Source organism: Lissotriton vulgaris, chromosome 1_1 (assembly GCF_964263255.1).
Source record: "Lissotriton vulgaris chromosome 1_1, aLisVul1.2, whole genome shotgun sequence".
Taxonomy (NCBI): Eukaryota; Metazoa; Chordata; class Amphibia; order Caudata; family Salamandridae; genus Lissotriton; species Lissotriton vulgaris.
This window is the reverse complement of record NC_141685.1, coordinates 1,032,406,585-1,032,419,030: the sequence shown is the minus strand read 5'-3', so window position 1 is coordinate 1,032,419,030 and position 12,446 is coordinate 1,032,406,585. Positions and strand designations below refer to the sequence as shown.

Below are 12,446 nucleotides of genomic sequence, written 5' to 3'. Positions count from 1 at the left end.
TGCATCTGTCGCCTTTTGCAATTCAAAGGCGTGATGTACATATCACGGCCTATTTCAGAGACAGGCGTTCAACTCACTGAGCTATTCTGCCGATTTTGTTTGCATATTTTATGTAGTGCGCCTATCAGCTAATTCACATCGCTGACAGCTGAGCTCAGATATAGCCCGAGGGATGATGGAGTTTTACCTTCGAAAAGCTGAGGTGTAACATTACCCCTACTGCAGCGCAGAGTGCATCACACCTTTAGAGGTAGAGAGGGGTCATTGGTGCTAAATAGCAGACACGTTTACCTTAACTGTTTCACACTCAGAACAGGAATTATGAGCTTCAATTTTATGTAGAGAGCTTTATACCTCAGTCCATCCATTAACCGCTATAAAGAGCGGGTGCTTTTATCGTCCAATTTAAGACAGCACGGTCATCTTAGGAAAGAAAGCTGTGTTGACCATGTCAGAGTTGAACTAGTGACCGACCAAGAGGTAACAGCAGTTGTCAGCGGCGAGCTTTTAACTGACTTACTTACAGAGCATTGCACATATAAGCATGTTAATCAGTGAACGGAGGAGCCCTTCAGAGAGCAGTGTCAATGAGAAGCATTGTCAGGGGTATTACGCACTATACAAATGCAATTACTATCCAGTACAATATGCAATACTAGCAGCCCGTCCCGACGTTGTCCGGGAGCAAAAGGCTGCTTCTGGGCCCCCGCCCGCCCTGATGTTAAGGCTGCTTAAGCTTTTCTGTTGCAAGCTCACATAATCTCCCCCACAGTTCCCAGCGCCTTGAAACCGTTGAGGGGTAAGATGTAAGCACTTTACAAAAACCAATTTGTAATATTATTATTCATTGCACCAAGGACGCTGTTCTCCTGTCCTGGATTTTTCACAACCTAATCAACTCTGGGAGGAGTCATCCCGGTTCACGTGACGTCGAGCAATCAAAGTGAAAAAACTCACTCAGGCCTGGCACGGAGATGTCTGGCTGCCGGTTGCTGTTGTGAAAAAAAAGAGTCTCGGCATGCCTTAGCTAATCTGTGATCCTCTGCACAAAGCCCCTTCTTTCGGGAATTTACCCTTCACGTGGAAAACCCCGCGCGCCATCATCACCCCACAGCGGTACGCCTCCATATGGGAAAAGCGTCTTTCATGACGTCTGAGACAATGCCTTTTTCTCAGGGTAACACCCCTTGCTCTGGGAAATGCCCTGTCTAATTAACCCTCCATTCAGGGGGCCATCCGAGGAACAGAGAGGGGTCTCTTTTCTCAGGTCTGCATGGCTAACAAACATCGACAATGGGCAATCAGCATGCTCCTGTGATGACGTCTGTTTGGACTTGAAATACGGATCGGGACGTCATTACCCTGATGCCACCTGCATGGCTCAGGGTCGACCTCCTCTGTAAATGCCGGTAAACGACAAGCGTGTTCAAAGTTCACAATCCTAAAAAACCTTGCTCTAAAAGAAATGCCTGTTATTGACACACCCACTGAGCACAGATTAACTCGCACTCGTGCACGCCTACCTTCATGAGCCTTTTTAAGGTGCATACAAGGACCATGGAACAGGCTACCCGAGGGAAAAAGGAATTCTTTAAACTGTTCTGTAGCCACTATTGCTGAAGTAAGAAAGAGACCGCAAGAGTGTACGCCACTCCTTCCCGCGCTCCTCTGATGTCAGCACGCATGTCGCGGCCGGCGCTTCTTTCAAGGGACTACTTTTTTTATATTAAATTTTTTAAATAACGTATATTTGTTTTTTAAATATAGCCTATGTTCATCTGCTTGCCCTGACATCTTCAAAGATGTATTGGATGTTTGGATTGGTGGTGTAGTTTTCGAGTGTACCTGGCTCAAAGGACACACTTCTCTCTTTATAATAGTAGTAAAGATACATTAAAAGAGGCCACTAAAGTGAAAGCGACCTGCACTGGAGATTGATTAAATAAAGCAGTGCGCCCGCTAAAGTGAAAGCCGCCTGCAATGGAGATTAATTACATAAAGCAGCGCTGCCGCTAAAGTGAAAGCAGACCCCACTGGAGATTAAAGGCAGCTCAGCCGCCTACGTGAAAGCGACCCGATTTGTAAGTTCAATAAATAAAACAGCACGACCGCTAAACTGAAAGCGGATAGCGCTGCAAATTATTTGAAAAAATACGTAACGATGTAAAAGCGGGATGCGGAGTTGTGTGGGTGGAATAGGGAAAAACCATTAAAGAAAATAGTGCTCACCCACTAGATAACGGAGACCATGCAACGAGCCAAGTAAAAGGTCCAGTCGGTAGGGGTGGTAACAAATGAAGACAAGGCGGTACCAAGAGGGACTAACAAGCCTATGTAGGAATCAGAAGCCAGCATCTACAAAGGGCAATGACACATATGGGTGGACAGTGGACGGGGCTTCCAGTGCATACCCAAATACAGCATTATATTGTGACCTATCTCTGCACTTGCTCTTATCAGAGTAGGCATACATGAAGTCACCCACTAACCCTACTATTGTGACTGACATCTCTTAATGACACATGCACTAAATCGGCTACTTATCATGCACAGCACTAAAACGCTTCCTTCACAGGATGCCCACTGTCATTATCAATCAATCGAACAATCAAAGCATTTGTATAGTGCACTACTCACCCGGAGGGTCTCAAGGCGCTAGGGGAGGGGGGGTTCGCTACAGCTCGAACAGCCAGGTCTTGAGCTGCTTCCTGAAGGCAAGGTGGTCCTGGGTCAGGCGGAGGTAAGTCGGGAGGGAGTTCCAAGTCTTGGCGGCGAGGTAGCCCCCTGTGGTGGCTCTTCGGATGCGGGGGACGGTGGCGAGGGTGTGGCCGGTCGATCGAAGCTGGCGTTTGGGAGCGTAGAAGTTGAGGCGGCTGTTGAGGTATCCTGGGCCTTGGTTGTGCAGGGCTTTGTGTGCGTGGGTGAGGAGACGGAAGGTGATTCTCTTGTTGACCGGGAGCCAGTGCAGGTCTCTCAGGTGTCCAGAGATGTGGTTGCGACGGGGGATGTCCAGGATGAGTCGTAATGAGGCGTTCTGGATCCGCTGGAGTCTCTTCTGGAGTTTGGCGGTGGTTTCGGCGTAGAGGGAGTTGCCGTAGTCCAGTCAGCTGGTGACGAGGGCCTGGGTAACCGTCTTCCTGGTCTCGGTGGGGATCCACGGAAGATCTTGCGTAGCATGCGTAGGATGTTGAAGCACGACGAGGAGACGGCGTTGACTTGTCTGGTCATGGAGAGGGAGGAGTCCAGGATGACGCCCAGGTTGCGTGCGTGGTCTGTTGGTTTGGGTGCGCTGCCTAGGGCGGGGGCCACCAGGAACTGTCCCAGGCGGAGGGTGAGGATCCCAGGATGAGGACTTCCGTCTTGTCCGAGTTCAGTTTCAGGCGGATGGTCTTCATCCATTCGGCTACCTCTTTCATCCCTTCGTGTAGGTTGGCTCTGGCAGTGGCGGGGTCGTTGGTGAGGGAGAGGATCAGCTGGGTGTCGTCAGCATAGGAGATGATGTTGAGGTTGTGCTGGCGTGCGATGGATGCGAGGGGACTCATGTAGACATTGAAGAGGGTTGGGCTCAGCGAGGAGACTTGAGGAACGCTGCAGATGACTTCGGTGGCTTCTGATCTGAACGGGGGAGGCGGACTCTCTGTGTCCTTTCGGCGAGGAAGGAGGTGATCCACTCCAGTGCCTTCTCCTGGATTCCGACGTTGCTGAGGCGCTGTACTAGTGTACGGTGGCAGACAGTGTCGAAGGCCGCGGAGAGGTCTAGGAGGATGAGGGCCACTTTTTCTCCGTTGTCGAGCAGGGCTCGGATGTCGTCGGTTGCTGCGATCAGGGTGGTCTCGGTGCTGTGGTTGGCCCGGAAGCCAGACTGCGAGAGGTCTAGGGATCCGTTCGTCTCGAGGAAGGCGGCCAGCTGCTTGTTGACGGTCTTCTCGATGACTTTGCTTGAAACGGGAGCAGCGAGATGGGTCGGTAGTTCTTGAGATCGGTGGGGTTGGCTGATGGCTTCTTTAGTAGGGCGCTGAGTTCGGCGTGCTTCCAGCTCTCCGGGAAGGTAGCGGTGTTGAAGGAGGTGTTGATGATGTCCCACAGGTGAGGTGCGATGACAGCGTAGGCCTTGTTGAAGACGTGGTGAGGGCAAGGGTCGGTCGGAGATCCGGAGTGGATGGAGTTCATCGTGCGGATGGTGTCTTTGGTGCTGATCGGGGTCCAGGCGCGGAGGGTGGTGGTGGGGGGCGGTGGTTCGGTCGTGGCGTGCGTCGGTTGAGTGCTGAAGCTGTTGTGTATGTCCGCGATCTTGTTTTGGAAGTAGGAGGTTAGGGAGTTGCAGAGGTCTTGCGAAGGGGTGATGTCGTTGTTTCCGGCGTTGGGGTTGGAGAGCTCTTTAACGATATTGAAGAGTTCCTTGCTGTTGTGTGCGTTGTTGTCCAGTCGTTCCTTGAATGTAGTTTTCTTGGTGTTGTGGATCAGTTGGTGGTGTTTTCGGGTGGCGAGCTTGAGGGCAGTCATGTTGTCCGGTGTTGGGTCTCTGCGCCAGGCTTTCTCAAGGGCTCTGCAGTCCTTCTTAGAGCTCTTGAGTTCGTCGGTGAACCATGGGGCTTTCTTGCTGCCGGGTCTGCTAGGCGGGGTCCTCAGAGGGGCGAGGTCATCTGCGCAGTCGCTGATCCACTTCGTGAGGTTGGTGGCCGCTTGGCTGGGGCTCGTTGCGCTGGTAGGTGGGTTCTTGCTCAGGGAAATCGCGAGCTGGTCGGCTGTGATCTTATTCCAGCTTCTGCGTGCAACCTGTTGCTGTTGGTGGTGGATCGGGGTCCTTTTGAAGCTGAAGTGGACGCAGCTGTGGTCCGTCCAGTGGAGTCCGGTGGCGTGGCTGAAGGCGATGTCCTTGCTGGATGAGAAGACGGATTTGAGTGTGTGTCCGGCGTAGTGGGTGGGGGTGGTCACCAGTTGCTTGAGTCCGAGGTTAGCGAGGTTGTCCAGCAGGGTGTTGGTGTTGCGGTCGTTGTTGTTCTCCAGGTGGAAGTTGAGGTCCCCGAGGAGGATGTAGTCAGCGGAGGGGAGGGCATGCGGGCTGACGAAGTCGGCGATGTCCTCGCTGAATTGTGTGCGTGGTCCCGGGGGTCTGTAGATGAGGGTGCCTCTGAGGGTGGTCTTGGGGTTGATGTGGATCTGGAAGTGCAGGTGCTCGACGGGTGCGAGGGTGTCATCGGTGTTGGTCGTGATGCGGATGGAGTTCCTGTGGATGATGGCGATGCCTCCTCCTGTCTGGTTGACGCGGTCCCTCCGGATGATCTTGTAGCCGTGCGGGATGGAGATGGCGATGTCGGGTGCTGAGGAGGCGTTCATCCTGGTTTCCGTGAGGAAGGCGACACCTGGGGTTGTGGTGTCGAGCAGGTTTCAGAGCTCGACGGCGTGTCTGTGGACGGAGCGGGTGTTGAGCAGGATGCACTGCAGGTGGCTGCTGCTGTTGCTCGTCGAGGTCTTGGGCACTGCTGGAGTGGTGCAGTTCCGGATGCAGGTGAACTTGCAGGAGTTGCAGCAGAAGGGTCCGTGGGTGCGTCTCGGGTTGGCTCGGTAGCAACCCGGGAATCGGCCGGCGTTGAGTGCGTTGAGTTCGGTGGCCGCGTAGGTCCGGCGGGAGGGCTGGTGACTGTGGGAGACAGGGGTCCGGGCGCTCGGCGCGGGCCAGGCATGGACGGGCGCAGACGGGCTTACCTTTGGCGCACCTTCGGCGCTCAGTCGGCGTGCCCGCTGCACGTACGCGCGGTCGCCATATATGGCGAAGTGGGAGGGAGGGCGGAGCAGCTGGGAGGCGGGAGCGGGGAGGGCACAGAAGGCAAAGGGGGCGTGGCCGTGAGCACGGCGGCGGGTAGCGGGGAGCGGGTCACAGGGGCAGAGCGAGGTGATCGGCGCAGGGGGAGAGAAAAAAAAATAGATTAGCAGTCACACAGTAAAACAATGAACCAAGGACGGGGCACACAAGTACAGCACTCAACAGACAGGAAAACAGCAGCAAGGCGACAAAGGACGGGAGATGCAGCGGGGGGGCGGGGTCCACGGGGCAGGCTCAGCGAGGCTGAGGGCGGCAGCGGGAGGGAGTAGCACACGCTACAGCTGGTGGCCATGCGGCGCGGGAGTGTCCTGCAAACAGGTCAAATCCAACAGGCCACTATAACAACACAGTGATCATGCGTTCTATCCCTCACTCTGCTATGATGCAATACAGACTTAAACACAATGACAGATGACATGTTAGAGGTGCCACTCTGGTCATCAAGCCCAACACAAGAACATTTCCCACATAGGCCGCAAAACAATCCAGCATTCTTCCAGTCAAGGACAGTCTGCAGTATATCTAGCGTTTTACACGTCCCCTAATGCGCTTCAACTTATCGTCAGGAATGTGGTGCACTATATTATTGAAAACACAATTCAAATAATAAACATGACAAAATTCAGATCTCTCATTCGGGAAATGTGTGAAAATGAATCTGAGATCCAAAAAAAAAGTTAAGGTAGCTATAATACTCACAATGTTTCCTTTTCAGCCTCGGGACCTGGACAATTATAGCCCGGTTTGAAGATTCACCTCTGCAGAACTATACCAGACAGTTTGATGTAAAAGAGTACGGTAAGAACATCCTGTGATATCCTTCCAGTTGCCACAATGATTTTGTGTAAGAAAAATTACAAATGTGTTCAAAAATAGTGTAATTAAACAAGCATTGGCAAAGCCAATATGTCTCGCCAATGCACACGCTGATGTCTTTGGCAATGGGTTTTAGCGATGCTATATAGCAGTGTGGCTGCTGTTCATGAAGGCTAAAAGTTAGTGGCTTAGAGTGTGGGGGGGTAGATTGGAGTGGAGCCTATTGGGGTAGAGTAGAATGGGATAGATTGGGGTAGAGTGGGGTAGATTGGTGTAGAGTGGGGTAGAATGGAGTGGGTGAATAGAGTAGATTGAAGTGGGGTAGATTGAAGTGGGGAGTTTGGTAGATTAGCATGGTAGATTGGAGTGGGGTAGATTGATTTATGGTAGATTGGGGTGGAGTAGATTAGGTAAATTAGAGTGGGGTAAATTGGAGTGGGATAGATAAGAGTAGGGTAGATCAGGGTAGATTGACAAAGAGTGGCGTGGGATATATTGGCGTAGATTGGAGTGGAGTAGGGTAGATTGGGGTAGAGTGACATGGGTGGATTGGGGTAGATTGAAGTGGAGTAGAGTAGACTGGGGTGCAGTGGGGCTGATTGGAGTAGGGTAGATTGGGAGGGTTATAGTAGGTTAGAATGGAATGAAGTGGGGTAGATTGGTGTAGTTTGGAGTGGTGTAGATTGGAGTGGAGTATGGTAGATTGGGGGAGTAGAGTAGATTGGAGAGGTACGTGGTAGATTGGGAAAGGGTGGTGTAGATATGAGGCATGGAGTGGGATTGATTAGGGTAGAGAGGAGTAGATTGGGGTAGATTGGATCAGAGTAGATTGGGGTAGATTGGAGTTGGGCAGTGGGTCAGATTGAATTGGGGCGAATTATAGTGGAGTGGAATAGATTGGGGCAGATTGGGGTGGTGTGGGGTACACTGGAGTGGGGTGGGATTGATTGGGTTAGATTGATTGGCTTGGGGTAGAATGAAGTGGTGTGGGGTAGATTGGAGTGGGGTAGATTGGGGTAGAGTAGAGTGGGGTAGATTGAGTCACAGTGGAGTGTATTGGTGTAGATTGAAGTGAACTGGATAGATTGAGTTACAGTGGGGAAGATTGAAGTGGGGTAGATTGGAGTGATAAGGTTAGACTGGGGTGGGGTGTATAAATTAGGGTAGGTAGATTGGAGTGGGGTAGATTGGAGAGGAGTGGGACAGATTGAATGGGGCAGGGTAGATTGTAGTGGAGTATACTGTGTAGATTGTAGTGTAGTGGGGTAGACTGGGGCACATTGGTATGGAATGGAGTGTGATAGATCGGAGTGGCGTGGAGTACTTTGGAGCGGGGTAGGGTGGAGTGAAGTAAGTGCTGTGGAGTAAAGGAGTGTAGAATGGAGATGAGTGTTATGGCATGGAGTGGGATAGATTAGAGTGGAGATGAGTTGGATAGATTGCAGTGGAGTTTAGAGTGGGGTAAATTGGAATGGAGTGGGGTAAATTGGACTGAGGTAGTAGAGTGGAGTGGGGTACATTGGAGTGGAGTTGGGTACATTGGAGCAGGGTTGATTATGGTAGAGTTGAGTGGGGTAAGTGGTGTGAAGTTAAGGGGCTTAGAGTGGAGTGAAATGTTGTGGTGTGGAGTGAGTGGCTTAGATTATAGTGTTGTGGAGTTGAGTGACATGCCGTGTCGCATAATGTCTTAGAGTGGAGGGGCGTAGAGTGAAGTGGAATGTCACAGAATAGAGTGGTGTGGCATAGAGTGGAGGGGTGTTAAGTGGAGTGGAGTAATGTGGCGTGTGTATGGTGTGGTAGCACACTGCAATTACAGACAACCCATTCTCAGTTGAGAAGATAATTACATTTGCACTTACATACACTTTTACTGCACACAAATGAAAGGTGCAAATGTCATCACCTAATTATTGATGTGTTTTGATTGTATTCAGATATTTGTTTTCCACCACAATTCAGACTTACAAAAAACATGTGCTTTATTTTTACTCATTCTGATATACTCTGAAACATCAGCAATGTGCTTTCTTTTGTTATGTGCTAGAAAAAAAACATGTTACACCCTCTCATCTTATACGGGTACTCAGTGGGATTGTCACATAAGTTCTACCACTTCGGAGTCAGAGAAAGAAAAATAACCACTACGCTACCTGGAAGAGAAAGCATGACATTTGACCTCTGCCTTTAAATGCACAGCAATTGTGAAAAGATAAGAACAATATTTAAAGGCCTGTTTATTGAAAGCGAGTTTGTGGACGAATACAGTAAACACGTTTTGTGCAATGGGAGGGGCAAACTCAAGCTGAAAAATAAAGCTAGCAAATAAAAATCCAGAAAATGTGAGTTACAAAGCACAAAGTCAATAGTAAGCAACAGGTGGAATGCAGTCCTAGGCCAGCTTTCTGAATGACCCCAAGATATCTTTAGCAAACCAGACAGCTCCTCTGTCTGACATGCTCGATCTATGTAGCGGAATAAAAGTTGGAACAAATTAGTTACAGCTAACTTGTATTTCTTTGGGAAATATATAGAGTGAGGTCAAAAAGAAAGTGCATCCTCTTAAGATTCTAAAGTTTACATGTTAATATGTAGCTGAAGTTCATTTAGTTCTTGCCAAGTCCTAGGAGTAAGTAAATCAAACTCACAACAAATAACACACACACGTCACATTGTCATCCTGTACTAACCCTTCTTCTACCCTTTATCCTACTGTTACCCATTTACCCATTTCTGATCTCTTATCCTAACACAAATTCATTGCCTATGTCTCATCTCATCTCAACTCTAACCCTTTACCTAAGCAATTAGCCTAAACATTCCCAGACCATTTTTATATCACAACTGTTAGACCTGAAAGAGTTAGGGCGATCTTCCCCCACAACTTTGTGCCTTCCTCCTCCACTTTTCGGACCTTGTTTTTGCTGGCTTTAGGACTCTGTGCCTTTTACCACTGTTGACCAGTGCAAAAGTGCTTGTGCTCTCTCCCCTAACCACGGTAATTTAGGGCCCTATGTAGATAGCTTGGAAATACAGATTCCTAAATACCGAATTGGTATTTAGAAGTCGGTATTTCCGATGTACGTAAAAAATCGGTAAATATTACTGATTTGGTAAAAGACGTAACATTTTTACCGATTCCACAATACCGATCGGTATTTACCGAATTGGAAAATACTGAATTGGTAAATATTACTGAATCGGTAAATACCGAATCAGTAAATACCGATTCATGAATTTAAAAAAAACAGCAATTGAGGAATCAGCCACCACCTCTCCCAGCCAGGAAGTGGCCACACCCAGGCAGGCGCACTCAATCAGAACCTTCTGGAGAGGCTGGGAGTGCAGAGGAGAGCAACAGAGAGTCCACTGGGTGAACTTTTCCAGCAAAACGTGCCCAATGGCCAGCCAGGACACAGAAAGAGAAGGAGGAGAAAGGAAGAGGAAACTGAAATTCAGCCAAAAGGAACTGCAGGTCCTTATGGAAGAGGTAGTAAAACAGCATACCAAGCTGTTTGGGAAACAGTCCCTGCAAGTGGCTGAATCGGAAAAAAGAAAAATCTGTCTGGGAATCCGGGCGCAGGTGAATGCCATAGGAGTGACCCTACGGGACATTGAAGTGCTCAAGAAAAAGTGGTATGGCATCAGGATCATCACCTAAAAGAAGATGGCAGATCTAAAAAGACAAGCCAGCCACACAGGAGGAGGGAGGAACAGGGCACCTGCCTTGACTGAACTTGAGAAGCTTGTGGAGTCCACGATAGAGCCAGAAAGTGTATGTGGAATCGGGGATGCAGACAGTACTGCCAGAGCTGCTACTAAACAAGGCAAGAAGCATGCGCAGCATTGTGCACCCCCCCCCCCCCCCCCTTCCCCTATCCCAAATCCCCAATTAGGTTTTGTGAATCCCACTCCAGTACAGGTTTTTGTTAAGACCAGCAATGCATTATGGGAGATGTAGTCAGTGAAACCCCTATCATGACAGTAATCGCACTGAACAACAAGGCATGTGACACACATCAGCGATAAGCAGGCAGAGGACAATGAGATAGGGTGTATTGTATTGTATTGTATTGTAAGGGGTGCTTATAGAGCGCACTGACACCATGGGTTTCCTGGCGCTGGTTGGACATAGAGAGGACAGAGGGACTAACCGGATTGAGGGAAAAGCCAAGTTTTTAAGGACTTGCGAAAAAGTATCAGGGAGTTAGAAGTTTTGAGAGACAGAGGGAAAGAGTTCCAAAGCTTGGGGGCCAGGTGTGCGAATCTCCGGCCTCCAGATCTGCAAAGCTTGTAGGGGGGGACAGTCAAGAGGTGAAGATGAGTGGATCTCAGATTCCGGGATGGACAGTAGGGTCTAATAAGAGATTTCACAAAGGCGGGACAAGGCCCGGTCAGCGATTTAAAAGTAAGGCAGCCGACCTTGAAAGCCGCCCTTGCGGTGACAGGGAGCCAGTGGAGTTTGGCAAGAAGGGGCCTAGCAGATTGCCACTTCGGGATCCCTAGGGCCAATCTCGCCGCTTGATTTTGAATCACTTGCAGTCTGGCCACCGATGTTTTAGGCAAACCGTGATAAATCGCATTGGAAAAATCTAAGCGGGAGAGGACGAGGGCCATGATGACCTGCAGGAGGGCATCAGGTGTAAAGAGGGATGCCACTTTCCTGATCCTGCGTAGCTGGTAAATACAGGACGAGACCACCGTCCCTACCTGTGGCCCAAGGGATAAGCTGGAGTCAATTGTGACCCCTAGATTCTTCACCGAGGTCGTGGGGGTGGGAGAGGGACCAAGTTCCGCCGGCCAAAATTGTGGCCCCCAGGAGGTGGCGCTCCTACCGGGAAGGAGGAGCTCCGTCTTGCCGGGGTTCAATTTTAACTGGTTGTGGCCCATCCACTGGAGAATGTGGGACATGACTGCCTGGAAGTTGGGGATAGCAGAAGAGGAGGTGAGAGGAAAGATGAGTTGCAGGTCGTCCGCGTAATTAAACACGGTGACGTCCCACTGCCTCAGAGAAAGAAGAAGGGGGCGAAGATAGAGATTGAAAAGAAGAGGGGATAGAGAAGAGCCCTGGGGGACCCCGCATGGCGAGTGCTCCCTAGGAGCCCTGAAAGTGCTCAGACTGAGGGTCTGAGACCTGCCGGCCAGGAAGGATTTGACCCAGGCCAGCGCCAGGCCCTGGATGCCAGCCTGCTCGACACGGCGGAAAAGGATGTTATGATCCACCGTGTCGAAAGCGGCCGACAGATCTAATAATACCAGGGCCTGGGGGGTACCCTTGTCAACCCCGTCTCTCAAGGCATCCAGCACGGCCAAGATCACTGTCTCCGTAGAGTGGCCGGGTCTGAAGCCGGCCTGGTTGGCCTCGAGAAAGTTGGAACTCTCGATAAACTGTGAGAGACAGGTCGTGACGTGGGCCTCCAGGATTTTAGAGAAGAAAGGTAGAAGGGAGATAGGACGGTAATTCGCTGGAACAGCGGGATCGGCCCCTGGCTTCTTCAAGAGGGGCACCAGCATGGCCTCCTTGAAGGATCCTGGCACCGTACCGGAAGAAAGAGAAGAGTTTAACAGGGGGAGGATGCAGTCGGGTAAGGAGTGGCAGATGTCCCGAAGTATGGATGGGGGGCAGCAGTCGTCAGGGGATCCGGATTTGATACGAGTGGCAAGAGTGGCCAGAGAAGTGGGGTCTAGGGGGGGGAATTGAGTGAACGAAAAGGTATTGTGAGGAGGGGGAACAGAACCAGCGCCAGGAAGAGTAACTGGAATGGTGTCCTTAATCAATACAATTTTTTCAATAAAATAGGTGCTAAGA

General features: G+C 50.4%; 1 protein-coding gene across 3 annotated transcripts in view; it reads left to right on the top strand.

Moving 5' to 3' along the window:
* Window positions 1–12,446, top strand: part of LOC147748463 (A.superbus venom factor 1-like) — a 1,277,467-nt gene that overhangs the window by 228,565 nt on the left and 1,036,456 nt on the right. For all 3 annotated transcript variants that reach the window (XM_086962056.1, XM_086962049.1, XM_086962065.1), the window contains one exon: window positions 6,540–6,622. In XM_086962056.1, the coding sequence (XP_086818182.1) occupies window positions 6,540–6,622 (83 nt within the window). The remainder of the gene's footprint in view (window positions 1–6,539; window positions 6,623–12,446) is intronic.